The sequence below is a fragment of the Panulirus ornatus genome, chromosome 57 (genome assembly GCF_036320965.1).
Source record: "Panulirus ornatus isolate Po-2019 chromosome 57, ASM3632096v1, whole genome shotgun sequence".
NCBI classification, from domain to species: domain Eukaryota; kingdom Metazoa; phylum Arthropoda; class Malacostraca; order Decapoda; family Palinuridae; genus Panulirus; species Panulirus ornatus.
In genome coordinates, this window is record NC_092280.1 from 25,452,559 (window position 1) to 25,470,087 (window position 17,529).

The 17,529-nt window shown below is 36.4% G+C and overlaps 1 protein-coding gene across 6 annotated transcripts in view; it reads right to left on the reverse strand.

Annotated features, from left to right (window-relative positions):
- Window positions 1-2,545: 2,545 nt before the first annotated feature.
- Window positions 2,546-17,529, reverse strand: part of LOC139766316 (ubiquitin thioesterase otubain-like) — a 30,173-nt gene continuing 15,189 nt past the window's right edge. Inside the window, exons 1-8 of one of the 6 annotated variants that reach the window (XM_071694806.1) lie at window positions 17,001-17,067; window positions 15,404-15,540; window positions 11,905-11,957; window positions 11,091-11,180; window positions 10,019-10,143; window positions 9,309-9,393; window positions 7,349-7,543; window positions 2,546-3,532 (exon numbers count right to left, since the gene is read on the reverse strand). In XM_071694806.1, coding sequence (XP_071550907.1) covers window positions 3,332-3,532; window positions 7,349-7,543; window positions 9,309-9,393; window positions 10,019-10,143; window positions 11,091-11,180; window positions 11,905-11,957; window positions 15,404-15,458 — 804 coding nt within the window. In that variant the 5' untranslated portion in view covers window positions 15,459-15,540; window positions 17,001-17,067 and the 3' untranslated portion in view covers window positions 2,546-3,331. Of the gene's footprint in view, window positions 3,533-7,348; window positions 7,544-9,308; window positions 9,394-10,018; window positions 10,144-11,090; window positions 11,181-11,904; window positions 11,958-15,403; window positions 15,541-16,056; window positions 16,123-16,952; window positions 17,068-17,529 lie in introns of those variants that run through there. The other 5 variants (XM_071694805.1, XM_071694804.1, XM_071694802.1 and 2 more) reach the window with 5 other exon arrangements.

A 17,529-nucleotide genomic window follows, 5' to 3' on the forward strand; every position in this document is an offset into this window, starting at 1 on the left:
TGTAGTTCTATTTCTGGTTCTTTCATTACATCATCATTAGCTTGAGCATGGAGAATGATGAACACCTGACCAGGAACAAGGAGGCGATGCTCTCCAGCTCTTTCAGCCCTGTGCTTCATCAACGGATCTGAATAGTCTTGCACAAGACCCAACCAAAGTTAAAGGGAGAACTCATTGTTTTTTCAAGGTTCGGGGCATTATCGTATGTCACCCACATAGCCTACTGGGTGTACTGGTTGATTATGTCCAGCATCTGCATTATTCAGCTGAGCATTTCTGTCTTTTTTAGGATCATGTACATTAGTATCTCTTGTTAATTCTTAGAAAAACCATAAGCCTCATTAGCATGTTTTACATCACAAGTTATGCCAATGATCTAGCAAACATGATGTTAAACAACTACAAAGACTGGCAATGGGATAACATGTGAGTGACCCATGTGCCCTACCACCCATCAGCACATGGGAACATCAGACAAGTGCTAATTTAAAAAACTTCTTCACTGTGTTATGATAAATGGATTATATTAACCCCTTAAATCATTTTTGCAAAGTAACTTCACCATCACCTTGAGCACAAATCATCAAAATGACCCATCGTTACATCCACCTTCATTGATTCTGCATACCACACACTTCTGCACATGAAAACTTTGCACACTGCTTCCCTAAATACCTCCCATTCTTCTCCTCATTTACTCTTACCTTTTGACATTATTCACCCAATACCTCCTCACAGAACCCTATTTTCCAAGCCCATTTCACTATCACCACCCTCTTCCCACCCATAACATTTCCTCTTTCCAAAAGGCGCTTCAAACTTTCACTTTTGCCTCCACTAAGAAGTGAAAAGACATCCCAACAACTGTTCCTCTCAGTATATTTACATCCAAGAGTCTCTCTTTAGTATGCCTATCAGTTAGTACATAATCCAATGATGCCAACAAGCCATTAACCTCATTCACCAACATCTACTTCTCTATGTCCTAACGATGCTGCATGGACGCGAGGCATGGGCTATCATAAATGAGGATGTGCAGAGGAGAGTGGATGAGTTGGAAATGAAATATTCAAGGATCATATGGGGTGTGGGGTGGTTTGATCAAGTTAGTTATAAAAAGGGCAAAAGAGAGGTATGGTAATAAGAAGAATAAGGTTGAGAGAGCTGATGAGGGTGTGCTGAAACATTCTGGACATATAAAGAGAATATGCAAGAGGAGGTTGACAAAGAGAATATAGGCATTAGAAGTGGAGGGGAAAAGGGGAGACCAAACCGGAAACAGAAGGATGGAGTCAAAAATAATTTAGTGGTCAGGGCCTAAACATGCAAGGGTGTGAAGGTATGACAGGACGGAGAGGATTAGCATGATGTGGTATACAGGGAGCACTGTGCTGTCAATCGACAGACCCAGGGCGAACCATTGAAAGGTTTGCTAGACCTGGGCGTGGATAAGGAACTGAGGCTTTGATGTATTGCACATGACAGCTAAAAAATGGATGTTGTAAGCAAATGTTACTACTACTGTTACTGCTACTAATAATGATCATAACATCAATAACAGTAAGAAGAAACCACAGAAAGGCGTGTGGAGCCTAGTAGTGGGTAGGGGGCTGTGATTTTGGTGCATCATATATAACTAGGGAGTGGATGCAAATTAGTGAGGCCAATTCTTTGTTCCTGGAACTTGCTCATTAATGCAGGAAAAGGTGAAAAAAATATTAATAACAGTAATAACTTTAAAACAATTATGATAACATTCAGTCAACACGGAAGAGGAAGTGAAAAAAGGTGAAAAAGAAGGATATGAAGAAGAAAGAAATGAAAGAGGAGGGCAGCTAAGAAGAAAAAAGTAGGAATAACATTAAAAGAAAGCATGAAAAGATTAAGAAATGAGATGGAGTGGGAGGAACGTGAAGAGGAAAAGGACGAATAAGCTATGAAAAACAAAGAGATGAATGGGAAAGAAATTGAATAAAGAAAGAGGATGAAAGATGAATTGGAAAAGGGGAAGGATTAAAAGTGATGCAGATGAAAAAGTGAAGGAATCATGTAAAAGAAAAAGTAGAAAGGGAGGAGGAAAGGTTAGAGATTTGGTTGTGTTTGAAGCTCATACCTGCCAAGCACTGCCTGAAGGCCCTGGCAGAGAAATCTTAGATATCTATATCAATAAATTTGAAGATTACCTTGATACTGGTCAGCAAATCATCCATTTTTCATTGTATTACATGAGCCAAGATACTTCTAAACCTACTACATTTTGTTGTAGTAACACACACACAGTTCAAAGGAAATCATTCCTCTTGGTAATTCTGTATGATGACTCTGAAAGAGAAGGGGAAGCAAGATGAGGAAGATGACAGGGCATAGTACGAATGGTGAGTAAGAACAAAACATGGCCATAATAGTGGATGTGATATTCTCCCTAAAGTGAACAGTACAACTGACATTGGTGTGTGGAAGATGTCCTGAATGTGCCATTATCTTGTGTATCAGGAATGTGCACAAGGTGTGAAAGAAAACGACGGATGTGAATGAGGCAAAAATACGAACTTCAAATTTGATTTTATTTACCATTAAAAGTAGTGGTCCATGAGATACAGTATTATGCTACCCAATCTTCATTGTGGTTCAATAGGATGAAATCACAGAGTACTTCTAAAGTTCTTACTGTATAATCTATTTTTTGCAATGCATAAGTTATTATTTTATGAGAAATCTTTATATCAAAAATAACCAAGGATTACATGTTATACAGTAATGAGGGGCTACATCTAAGCGAAAGTGAGAAAAGTCTCAAAATTTACAGTGTAAATGTTAAACACCTCATGTTTCCAAAAGGAGAGTACATTTATGCTTTTCACATATTCAAAAAGTAATTCATTTGTTACAAAGAATAATTATTCCAGGAACCTGATTCTATTTATAACATTTATACTGTATTTACATATACATAATTTTCTTGTGGCCAAAATGTGACAAAGCAATTCAATTATGAAGATACTCTCAATAAATAGCATAACAATGTGAAGTGGTATGACAAATCTAGAAAAAACTAAATAAGAAATCAGACCTCACAACAAGTCATAAATACTGATAGGAATACTGTATCATAATGTAAAGCTATACCACAGACTATATTAAAAATATGCTTTAAGTATATCAATGATACATTTGAAATATATACCAAAAGACAGATCATTTGTATACAACTTTACATAACACAGTGGACAATGGAGCAAATGGAGCAAATAAGAATTATGCCCCTGCATAAGAGGAAAAAAATGTATATCAAAACCTAGCATTTCAACAAATCACTATTATTTAGCAAACATTATGCTTTGTACAGAATATCATAATGTCCTGGACGATAGAGAAGATGAATAATTGGTTCCTTATCCTCTGGGAAGTCATGAGATACAACAGCAGCACCTTCTCCTCGGTCCAGATACATCACTCTTACGCCAACACCTACAGCTGCTGTCAATGCTACGATGTGAAGATGGTCGCATTCTCGATACATTGGTTCAACCTCCTGCATGCAACAATCATTTACAATTGTCGTTTCTTCTCAGGAATATAATCACAGATGAATAAAATTGTACAAATTGTACAAAATAAATAAAATTTCTCTCAGTGCAAGTGGTAAAAATGTACATAAAAAAATCTACTCTTTTCATTAATTTGAAAATCTTGGTGTCATGTGATAAAAGGTAATCAAATTTGAAATTCTTTAAATTCTTGACTGTATGCTCGGCTGTCACCCTCAAGACATCTGGGATTCTTGCTATGGAAACACACTCATCCTATCATTCAAAACTTAATCACAGACTAATCTTAGTTGTTTACATAGTTTTGTGAACCTTCATTCATTCTCTGTGTTTCGTATTCCTTTGTCATAATTGTTCACTGTTCCCCACATTAACAAAGCAGTACCATTAACAGATGATGAATGGCCTTAAATGTTCAAATCCATTCTCTAGCTGTCACATGTTATGTAATGAAACCAGAGCCCTTCATCCTTTCTGTGGTTTTAGAATAAAGAATTACATGATTTGTGTAATATCAAGTGTCAAGCAAAACAAAAGAGAGAGGGAAAGTTTGTGTTTGTGTACCAAGTTCCAGCAACCTATGTGCATGTGAAAAAAGAAGAAAAAAGGACCAGGGTAGGGAAATATAACAGCTGCTGGTTCTGGTTAACCACGCTGCTGTCACTACTACTCCTAATGGCAATGGTCCCTCTCTGGTTGGTGCCTGCCTAGGCCTTTTTCTCCTTCTTCTTCCTCTTCTTCTTTCCTTCTAAAATACAGTGGAGGGCCATTTGACCCACTAATCCTTGGTTTTGGCCCAGTAGCAGTATTCTGTTGGCCCACTAGTCCAAACAACAGGTGTTGCATTTAGCAGGTCATAAAATCATAAAAATTAAAAAGAAAATCTTCAATTCTTTACAGCGCTTGTTACTCCAAATATACTATAAAATATTATACTTGTGATCTGAGCATCTTCATAATTTTCTTTTTTCCCCACGTCATGGTAGTTTAGAAAATGACTTCCATTCGACAAAACAACTACTAGTCTGTGCATCACATATGTCATGCATGACATTCAATCTCCAAACCAATAAAACCAACACAAAAGCAATGCACAAAAACTAGTTAGTACCAGATCTGCACAAGAAAAAGAATGCCTTAGTATCATCTACAAACAATTCATCCACTCCACCCTAAACTATGCCTCACCTGCCTGGACATTCACTCTCTCAAAAGGAAGTATAACCAAGCTGCAAACAACACAAAACAAAGTGCTCAAACAAGGTGCCTCACCACAATAAACACTCATCACCTATGCAGAAAAATAAAGACCCTCATAAGGTGATCCCATTTCAACATTCTTGGCACTGAATTCACTGCACCTGAACTAGAGCCCTCTCATTCAAATTATTCCATAATCAATCTCTAATCACCGTATGAAAATAAAGAGTTCAACTACCTCACACTTCTGCAACCCATATGCACAGATTCCCTAACTCCCAATAAACACAACACTGACAAAACATACACACTGAAATGGCCCAACAAACAATACATAAACACACTCCAAACTCGTCTTAAATGCCACTCCACCAGACATTTATCTGAAACCACACCTCTGGACATCAACCATCCATAAAACAAAAATAAATTATTCACCATATCTTTAGAAAAATCTCCCACTTTAGAACAACTGAAATAATCTGGGCACCTCTGTTCCAAAGTATATTTCAAACTTTTTTGCATCTGAAACATATTCCATTTTCCTGCCTTCTAATCTAACATTTGCAGAGACCTTAAATTATCTCAATCAGATGAACTTAAATGATAAGCATTACTTTCAGCAGAGACCCTATATTATCTTAATCAGATGAACTCAAATGATAAGCATTACTTTCAGACTTCAGACCTGAAATTTAGCAGGAAAATTTCCTCTCCTTGTGGTGTACAATACTTCCATGTTTTGGAATATTTTCAAATGTGTAGTAAAAAGTTGTTAAATAACAATGATTGCAAGTTATACAAAACTTTAGTAAAGTACAGCAACCTCCATGCTACTCCTATAAAGTTTCAATATAAAATGAGAAGAATGACAAATAAATATTACCAAAACAGAGGAACCATATTTGGTAGATCTAATGTTAGCATGAAAAGCACACTGAATCAAAGAACATAATGACAATGCCATTTCTAAGACATGAGTGGACTGGGCATAAAACTTTAAGAAGTCACTCCCAAGCAGGCTCATTAAAAGAAACCAACAATGGCATCTGACATTACAACCTTATCCAGAGTAATGTTAGCAATCAAGGAAAGAAATCTATTTCTGCCTGAAAAAGAATATACTGCATTACCTAATACTGTAACATGAGGATATAATCAAGAGTTTGTATACAATAGATACTTGATATGGGTGAATAACAATAGAGAATCTAAAAACTATCTCCAATAACTGCTGATTTACTGAAAAGTGTCTAATGAAAACAAGTTATTGTTCCTTAATGGTTTAAGATAAAAAAGAATTCATGGTATTTGCTGTGGATCTTCTACCTCTACATCCATCTCTGAGTAGTTGCAGAGATCAGCTTAAAAAACCTGTGGACCTGACCTCAAGTTATGCTCCGAAGCAAACAAAGCTTAATCATATACAGACTATCAACTTTAAAGTAACTAAAATAAAGTATGGAGGGTTAGTGATGGCTGCACAGTGACCCAGCACTTCAGTGGTTGTCAAGACACACTCCTCTGACCCAGGTAGCTGTCTTTTCTTCTGCCTCCCCCATATGTGGACATACAACTTCTTGTCACACGTAACACTTGTCAACACTGAACACATTCATAATGAATACCATCTTACATTTGTAAACCTGAATAAAAGATCCTCTCTGAACTCTTTGTAACTCTAGATTTTCCAGCAGTGAGCAATATGTGCTATCCCTGCCTTTTGGCAAAATAGTAGGAGCAACATTTTGGAGGAGCATTAGAAAGAAACACTAGGTAGACATAGTTGGTAGGATGTCTATAGACTTGCCCACTGCCAGTGGCCTGTTAAAGGTGAGGAATCAAAGGCTTAGAAGAGGCATTGGAGTTCACTGATTATGGAGACTATTACCATGGCCACTGCCACTGGAGGGAACAGGCATCAGAGATATACACAGATAGCTAGATACCTAAATTTAAACATAAAAAAAACTACCTTTCAAGATACCTTCAACACAAATGACTAATTCAAGTGCAATCTGCAGATAAAAAACCAACCTGCACCTGCTAATCATTTGTCACTGCATTTTGAATCACAATCTGCTGCCACTACTGAGCCTACTCTGATAATTCCAATAAAGCCTCAGGCTCTGAGCTCAATTAACTATACCAGTTTACTTTAGCTGTCATTATCAACTGTTGTTTCACAGATTTGTGATAATGTGAGTGAAACTGACAGTTTCACATTCCTAATTTCCAGAAAGCTCATAAAGGATAGTTAAGCATTCAGCAAAGATGCACTCCAACCCAATGATAAAGAAACCAATCAAAATCAGGAGAATGACTATAAACAACTGACTCTAACCCTGGGTGACATACATGACATGATTTAAGGAAGGGTAGATGGCTCTAATGTCAGGTAACACAATGAATGATGACTGGTAAGCTCCAGAGTATTGCACTCAAAAATTCATTACTTTTTTTGTTAATAATATGAGATTGCACTAATAATTTGATGTAGCAAAACTTAGCCTAATTGGTCTATGAATACAATAATCATAATTTACATTACCAAACATATAAAAAGGGTTATTTCATTCTCAACTTCCAAACACACTTACCTGTTTACAAAACTCTTCTACTGTTCTTCCACCCTCAATGAAACAGCTGAAAAATTCTGCATTCTTCTGGAGATGTGCTGAGATAAGAAGTCGCAGGTATACAACGAGGTAATCCGAGGTTCCAGCATCATTGCAAACAGCCTCCACACGACCCACACTACCACTCCCTTCCAAATCACTGACAACTTCCATAAACTGGCAATTAAGAAAATGAGTAAAACAATAAATGAATGCATATAATACACAGATAAAGAAAAAAATATAAAAACTGAGAAGCTTTGTGTATCAAGATACTCTAAATGCAAAACTGTAATTCATGAATAGTTAATATATAACAAATTGATAATATCAAAAACCATTCTTTTCCAGCATTTCCTAATACTGGGCAGAGCAATAATGACAATAAAATTCAAATAATTTTAGGCCTCAGATGAAAATGACCCTTTCCTACGTACAAAAGCAAGAACCCAAGTACTACTCTTTCAGTCAACGTAAAATGGGCTAAAAGTTGCCATTTGTAAGATGCATCCCTCTATAGACTATATCAAATAAAAGCTAGTATCAACATTCATTCATAATGTATACCATGTAACATTTGTAAACCTGGGTGAAAGACCCTCTCTGAGGAATGTCTGTAAAAATAATGATAATAAAAACATTAAAGTATATTTATTTATTTATTATTTATTTTGCTTTGTCGCTGTCTCCCGCGTTAGCGAGGTAGCACAAGGAAACAGACGAAAGAATGGCCCAACCCACCCACATACACGTCCACACACGCACATATACATACCTATACATGTCAACTTATATATATACACACACAGACATATACATATATACAAATGTACATAATTCATACTGTCTGCCCTTATTCATTCCCGTTGCCACCCTGCCACACATGAAATGACAACCCCCTCCCCCCGCATGTGCGCGAGGTAGCACTAGGAAGAGACAACAAAAGCCACATTAGTTCACACAGTCTCTAGCTGTCATGTATAATGCACTGAAACCACAGCTCCCTTTCCACTTCCAGGCCCAACAAAATTTCCATGGTTTACCCTAGGTGCTTCACATGCCCTGGTTCAATCCATTGACAGCACGTCGACCCTGGTATACCCAAAATATACGGACCAAAAATTAAGGACGGTGCCACGTCAAAAAATAAAACGAGTTTGAGATGTGACATTGCTAAAATTATATGCTTTCCTTTATTTGATAAACTCATGATCAGAAATTCCTTATACTAGAATATATACTATTCCTATGAAAGGGAAAAAACATGAATGACCTTAAGCATTTCTTATTAAATTTTCATTGGCATCATTAACCTTTTAAAGTACTGCCAGCTGACTTGGGGTCAGTATGTACATAAGATCAAAAAAGATGCAAGCACTATACACTGGTAAAATATTTAAAAGGCATCTTATGAATAATGTTTCCTTAAAAATTTCTAGAAGGGAGCATAAATATATGACCTAACCAGATGAGCACTACAGGCTAACCCAAGCACCTGGGCAAAATCTTATCATAGGTGCTCATAACAGATATATTTCATGACTTTATGCCGAGGGACAAGCAAGAGTTGATTTTAAAATCTGCGATGTAAATGGCCTAAAACCCAGTTCTGCTGAGAAAAAATGGCATAAAAGCCAACACAGTACAAAACTCCCACAAGTAACAGGAAACTTGCAATGTTTTTTGTGTCTTTTGTGTTTTCTCAAGCTATTCAGCAGGACACAAATAGTAACACCACATATTTCCAACAATTCCTTTACTATGACACACTTATATACACAATTTTCTTAGTTCTGTCCTTCCAACTTTCCTTTCAAATTCCCTATTAGCCATTCATTCTCCTACTGCCTCTAATAAATATACTCTTTTTCCATCCACAGGTATTCCAATACCTTCTCTTATCTTGTAGCATATCAGATGAAAGTATAACAAAAAAACTTACCATATCATGAAAATCTTCAGTAGTAAACTTGGGGAATCCCATATCAAAAAGTTCTTCTTTGCTTCCCTCAAGGTATTTCTTGAATCTGAAAAATTTTAGTTCGCATGATATGGAGATAATGGCTAAAATACTTCAATCAGCCCAACCAAAAATCCCATTCCAAAGCATGGTAAACCTTTCAGAATTAATAAATGACTGATTATGGTACCTTTCCCAATCCAACAGTACTGCCCCAGATACACAAATGATCCTTCTTTGTATCCTTATAAGTGTAAATCTTTGATCTTTCTATCCACTGATGGTACTCAGAATATTTACATTTATCATATTACACTATCACATTATTCTATCATATTCATCAAAGTATTCTCTGGCAGTATTATTATCATCTACTGTATTATTACTATCATTACTATTATCATAATTATTATCATAATCAAAGATATAAGATGTTGGACTGATGAAAGATATGCTTAAAGTAAAAGACAAAGCACCAAAATCACAAAATGGTGTGATTAGATAAAAATTTGGTTTTATGAAGTTAATGGAAAATATGAATCAAAAGGGTAACTGGGGAGTAAAATGGCAGGAAAGTTGAAGAGGCAGTATAGAAAAGTGTTGTAACAGAAATAATAGGTTTCTCATCACCCCATTCAGTGAAAGAAAAAGCCAAAATATATCAATGGCTTTATCAAACTTTAAATACTCACCTGGCCAATTCATCCCTGTGATGTATACAATACTCTAGGTAAGCAAATATAAAACCCCTAAGAAAGCAGTTGCCATCTGGTCTAGTGCGACGAACATTTGAGAACTTGGGAAGAAGAGTTCTAACCTGTTATGAGAGGAAAAAAATACTGTGAGACATGGCTGTTTGATAAATACAGGTGAGTCCAGTCTGGGTCAAGCTGGATGTATGAGTCAATAAGGGCTCTGCTTCCAAAATGATCAATGACCCATTAGTCAGAAATAACAGAACATACCCTACTCAATCTGGTAACTGCACACTGGTTAGTACCAGGCAGTGTCTCTAACTTGCTTTGACACAAACGCACTTATAAATCTCTTTTCCAGTCACCTTTTTCAACACTATTAGGATATAAGTAAGATTTCTTTTCATGTTTTACACTGTACCACAACAGATGACAATAATGGGAAGTCAAGTTTCCTTGATGTACGCTACCCATTACTGTCAAGGTAAACAACCAGAAGAACTTAAGTCATCAAAGCTTTGTACATACATGGGTACAGCAACCAAAACCCCTTCATACGCCTCTTGCCAACAGCTTCTGAGCTGAGTTTTGGCAATCCATTGCATACATCATCAACCACTACAAGACCACTTCCTGCCTTTCCTGAGACATTAACCTCACTGTGAAGCAGCGTGACACTCACTTGGGCCTGATGTCACCTCCAATGCTTCAAAAGTAATCATCTATCACTACATTTGTCGACACACCTATCACTACCTATGTCAACATGGGATCAGAAAGTAAAACTGTCAGTATCTCAAGTAAATAATTTGGGTTGTCATTTTAAAATTTTCATTAGCTTATATACTGGGAAGAGAAAACTCCTTAAGTGACAATTTTTTATCTTTTACCAGTTCCCCTTAGCACATGTGAAATCCAGAATCTGAAAAATTTGAAATTCATTAATTACTTAACCCTAAGCTTGCCAGACTTGAGACATTCTAGCATAATCTACAAGTAGTTCCTATCCCATGTCCTAACTAAACCAAAATATTTTCATGCAGCAGTAAAGGGAATATAATAAACCCACCTTACTAGAATATACTGGATCATTAGAATATTCCTTTTCCAGTGAAGCAAGACCTTCTTGTGCTCCTACCATTGCAGTATTGGCTTTAATCTGTCAACAGTGCATGAAAAATGCATTATGTTCTATATAAAAACCAAATACAGATGAACCTGACTGCAACATATATTTCAAGTAAGAGCTATAATTGGCATTAACTGTATCCAAGTTATAGCTGGGATAAAGAAAAAAGCAAAAACGATTATGTATACTACGACAGACTGCCATACAAAACCAGAGCAAGCAAAGTCACCTGTCCAGGTAATGATAACAGGATATCCATGGCAAATAAAAAACTGAGGAAAGCCATATACAGCAAAGTGATTCTTTATCCTCATTTACAAAATCAAATAAGAGGGAAAAAAAAAAGGAATTGCAATACATTTAATCTTACAAATGAGTCGCTCTCCTAATGTCATATACTGAACAGAAAGTCTACACTCATTTTAAAATCCTGATGTTACTTTTTACCCAAATAGCCGTGAAGTGAATCTAATGTCAATTCACCAAGGAAAGGTGATTCCTCAAAATGCTACTGGGGCAGTCTCTTCACAGTACAATAATCTCACAGCCAATATCCTAAGGTTCATACTTGTTTCTATGTCACTAAATGAAAACATGTTAATAAATCAAAACTAGATAAATTATTCAAAGAAAGCAATGTAGAACTGTTTCAGTATAATACAATATGAACTTAAAAAAATGCAAACAAGGTTAAACATGTATCATGAGATGTCCAACAATGTGTATCAATATCTAATATGCAAAACTACTGTACCTCTTCAGCAATTTGTTTTTCTTGTGCCATGATGAGTTCATCTTGATTGACGTCTGTAAAGAATAATGATTCAAAAATATTATGACTGATCATAAGCTTTATTACTGTTCACTGCTGTTTGGAGTTACCAATCATCTTCCAAATTAGTGCTTTCAATTCAATTAGCAAAGAGGCTTCTAAACTGAAACTGCTGACTTACTATTGTGCAACTAAATCGTAAAAAGATATCAACAAGTAATTCAGATAATTACATAATGCATTAAAAATCTGACACCACCTGGTTTACCAAATTTAGAGTCTGTATATTAATACAAAATATATCATAACTCAAAATCTGGTGACTACACAGCACATCCAATGAAAATGAGATGTTCATTCCCACTCAACGTTATAACAGCAGAAATATAACCTGTACCAAACAACTAACATCCATATCTCTGCCTACCTCATACAACCTATAAAAATCTATGGGCCTAACTTTTTTCTTATGTTGAAGGCTCCAGTCACAGATAAAAGTCTGCATCAAGGCTGGGCCTTAACTGAAATACAGAGAATTATGAAGTTGAAAAAAAAAGACAAGGAAAAGTATTTTCAAATTTTTGAGAGTGAAAAATCTGTCTTTTGAATTGTGCTAGGTCATACTTATTGGGAAAGACATGAGAAGGTAAGGTTGAGTTTTCGAAAGCTTCAACGTGTAGGGAAAGAAGCAGTTATCAAAACAGCCTACCCTTGAGTTTCTGATGGCTTCACAATAATCATGCAGTGCGGTAGCTTGCCAAGTATTGTGTGACCTAGCTAATGGTAAGGGCACAAAAGCAGCCAGCTCTCAGGAGCAAAAACCAAATCAATACTTATAGAAGAGGAAAAGTGACCCAACATTGTGGCGTGGGGTAAGGGATTCATGTCTGGAAGTTAGCCTGGGACAGTTTATAAGGCGGACTGCTTTCAACTCAACTCTGTCAAGTAAAGATGCAGAGCTAGAACCACCTCAAATGTGAGAGCAGTACTCCATACAAGGACAAATTAATAGTTTGTATATATGGAGCAACTGTTTAGAAGAATAGTTTTCACATCTAAACAGGGCACCCAGTTTCTTAGAGGCAGACTTCACTATTCCTATAAAATCATTCTCATCTGCAAATCAAAGCTCCATAGGTGGTGCTGATACCCGACAACCAGAACCAAAGCAAAACCAGAGAAGAGGGAAAGTGAACCAACATTGTGGCATGGAGCAAGTGGGTCAAGTTTTGAAGTTAGTCTGGGAGAGTTTATAAGTTTGATTACCTTTGACTCAAATCTGTCGAGTAAGGATGCAGAATTAGAACCATCCAAGATGTGAGAGCAGTACTTACTCCATACAAAGATGGATATATCCTTTGTATAAACAGAATAATTATTCATAAGAAAATATATTTCAACATCTTAACAGGACTCCCAGTTTTTTAGAGACAGGCTTAGCTATTTCTGTTATATGGGGTTTTCAAGAAAGAATGAACATACAGTAATACCAAGAATGTTCACTGAGTCGTGGTGGAATTACAGAACCATCAAAGGAGAGAGGAAAGTTGTGAGAGTTTTTGATAGAGAGCTAGGTAGAAACTGGGTCTTGGAGGCATTAAACTTAACCAGATTTTGTCTACCCCACTGAGATATCTTATCCAAGTCTGAGCTTAATGAGGGAGTTGTGTCAAGATGAGATGCAGTTGCTGATTATACACCTAAACACACTACACACTTTTTGTTTTTTGTCAGACATGATTTCACACATCCTATCCCATTTTCCTAGTCTTCAAAAAATATATGGTACTGCCAATGTAAAAGAAAGTCCATTACATTCCACAGTCGAATTCACTGCGTTAGAACTGTGTGAGACACAGTCAAAGCTGATGTTTTAGTCTGGGAAAGTATGTGAAAGAAGAAAGTTAAGTATAAGGTTATAAAGTGAATATGAATGTGAATGTGAGTTTCAATGAAGCAAACCTAGAAAAAGTGGATAGCTTTAGATACATAGGAGTGAACATGGCAGAAGGTGGAACTATGGGAGGTGAAGTGAATCACAGGTTGGATGAGAGAGTAAAGTACCTGGATGCATTAAAGAGTGTGCTAAATGAAAGATTACTGCCTGTGGGGGTAACGATGGGAACGTCTGATGGTTATGGTATCACAGTGGTGCTGTATGGGAGTAAGTCTTGTGCCCTAAATACAATAGCATGGATGAGGGTGGTTATCTTGAAAATGAAAGGCTAGGATGATAGGAAGGTTCCTTTTGAGAGGAATGACAGGGTATAAGAGAAGCATAGTAGGAGGATGAGAATCATAATAGGAGATGAATAGGTTGTACTGAAATTATCTGAACATAAGAGGCATATGACAGATGATAGAATAAGACAATATATACGACAAAGGGAGGAAGCTAGGAGGAGGGGGATATCATGGAGATAAAAGGATGGTGTAATAGAACTTTCGAGTTATTGGGGACCAAACATGCAGGAAGTTGTCAATGGGCTGAACCATATAAGAAGTGGTCAGAAAACTGAAGCAAAGGTAAGTGGGGCTTAGCTGCAGACTGAAGTTTCTGGTATTGGTGCATTAGATAACAACCGGAGTGAGGATGTAAGCAAATGAGGCCATTTCACATCTGTTTCTGTCACTACCTTGCTACACTGGAAATGACTGATTACTGAATAAATAACAAAGGGAGACCATAATAAACATAACATTTTTAACATATAAACAAACAGTATCACAAATATTGGTTACTTGGAGAAGTCAGAAGAGATTTTCCTATGTTCTGTTGACTTCTAGAAATGTATTGACCCCATAATTTCCCTGATATTCAAAGCCCTGACTACTCATTTCCCCAATATCACAAAATAACAAAATACTTGTGAGCACTCTCCTAAAATTTCACTGATATTCATAGCCCTGACTACTCACTAACCTACTATAACAAAATAAGAAAATACTTGTGATCACTCTCCCCCTCTCATGGCTGAAAATAATACTAGATTGAGCTACAACAGATCCAGAATAGGCACTGAAAAAATAAAGAACTCTACAGCAAGCAAGAGAAGAGATAGGAAGAGGAAAGCCGGTCGAAGAAAACCCCGTTTAACAAAATTCTCCTTTATATATATCTAACCATCTGTGAAGAAATTCTTCTATACTCCACATATAATAAAATAATGGAACGAAACTAAACCAGCATCAGGAAAATTTAGTCGGACCCTAACTAGACTTCACTTCCTATTATTTCGCAGTACTTTTTGTACGCCGGAATATGGTTATTACACCTAATTAGTTCAATTCTAACGCAATCTTCCTTACAATAAATTCCAACGGAAAGTATTACTTTGATTTTTCGAGTTTTCTCTCACAAACGAAAAACACCAGACACAACCTGAATAATGTATGTCGCCAAATGGCACCTGAGATGCTCCACTGGTGACACAGCAACTTAATATACTCGGTCATAACTTGAACAAGGGATATATCTTACTAGGATCATATTCACAAGTTTTAGTTTGGTTCTCCTGGCCCTGATGATTGTCCATCTCGGGTTGTGTCCAGGCGTCGCCACAACTGCAGACACCAGTTTGTTTACCATATATACCCACTTGTCCGAACCGCTGCTTCCTAATGAAAAGACAAATATCATGACAATGAATTTGAAAAAAATATAAATATTTCCCATTTCTTTAAAACCTTGATTGTATTCCATGATGTTCAAGAAAATATCAAAAATCTTTATGACCTAATGAGCATTTTTCTTCATATGTATAATTAAGTTGAAGACATGGTCATAAATAAAATTAAAAATTTGGTGACCATGGAAACCACATATATCAAATAAACAATTAGGAACATAATAAATCAAGGGACAGTATACATGAAAATAGTAGTGTTTATGAATCAAATGAAGATAAAATATTTTGACATTTTGTCTCCCAAGAATATGCAAGAAAACTAAATTTGTTTTTGCGTGAATTTCATGCCAATGACGGCATTACCACTTGCCATATAAAAAAGAAGTTTCGCCTAATGTTATCATTTGTCTTACCAATGTTTGTCATAATTTACATCAGGTATGAATGTAAAATATGTCAACTTCCAGTACCTTCTCGAACAAACGTCACGATGTACGATAATTACCGATACGTCTGTCGTTGACGCTCTTGCATTTTACCTGGGCGTGACCTCCATGACTATTTTAGAAGCTACGTTATCATTTCTTCCGTCCACAGAAGGCGAACATCACGTTACCTCGGAACTCATGGCACTGAACAGAAAAAGTTAAAAGTTTACGCTTCTATTAATCTTGAACTTAATATCAAAATAATCTTTAAAATGTTACAAATGTTAATTATGTCTTCCCTGTTTTTTCGTAGACAAATATATGCTTCAACGAAAATTCATTTTGCTCTCTTTCCATAAGAAACATATTCAAATATTCGTAACAAGATCTCTTTCAAAATTACACAAGAAAAAGTTTTACAAAGCAAAGCTTCTCCTGCCTTCAGTTCCACATATATTCCGCTGTTTCTCCATACATGAACTCAACACAAAACTTTCTGGGTACGTGCAATGGCGAAGACTCTGAATTCCCTGGCGTTAATTAACATCCAAGGGATAGGCAAAATACACCATATACTCTAGGCAAAGACATGAAGAAGTTCGTGAAGAAGCTCCGCCATAAAGTTTGTGAAATACGTCGTCTCAAAGACTATTTGTATAATACAGCCGCCGGCGACTCCATTTAACGTCTGCAATTATGACTATCAAATATGTCCTGCATGACACATCCTGCACCAAATCTGTCAAGTCACAGAAATCCATCATACGGTGCGCCTCCTGCCCTGGAATATATTATCTGTCAACCTCGAACACAATATTTCTCTCCTCCCTTTCAACATTGACTTTAAGATATACAGACATTACTTAAATGTAAACTAATGAATCATTGAATTCTTGCATAGTATTACATTTTAAAAACCTACCATTACAGGTTATCACCAACCACTACAATCTGCCGCTGCAGCAACACTTACCACTACAATAGATACCACTACAACAGCTACCACTGCAACAATACCTACAACTGCAATAAATTGCTCTGAAGTTCTGAACTCGTTTCAGTTACAGTGTCAACATTTCATTTCTACCTATTCATTTTCTTCCCATTTCCAGCTTATGCATCAGTGCTATGCAAACCTCAAACAAAAATCAAATACAATGATTGTGGTGATAATAACTCATCATGAGACTACACATATAATTTTGAATTACATTACAGGCCAGTCATCGGTATGAATTTCACTATAAAACCTATTTTTCTTTAAATGGTTCATCTACTCCATGAGCCGTAGGCCCTTATGCAACGTGCCTTTTTCCTTTGCTTTGTACTGCATGACCAGATGAAAAATTATTCTAATCATTCCTATTATTATCATCATTATATCATATTTATCTTCCTCTATCATCTATTTTCCTTCCTTATTACGAACAAAATATACGTGGTCTGCAAATTATAGCACGGCGAGATGATGACCTAACCAATGACCCTCTAGGAGGAGATAATCAGAGGGGGAAATTATGTAATCAATTACAGTTCCTCAGGCTTTTGTA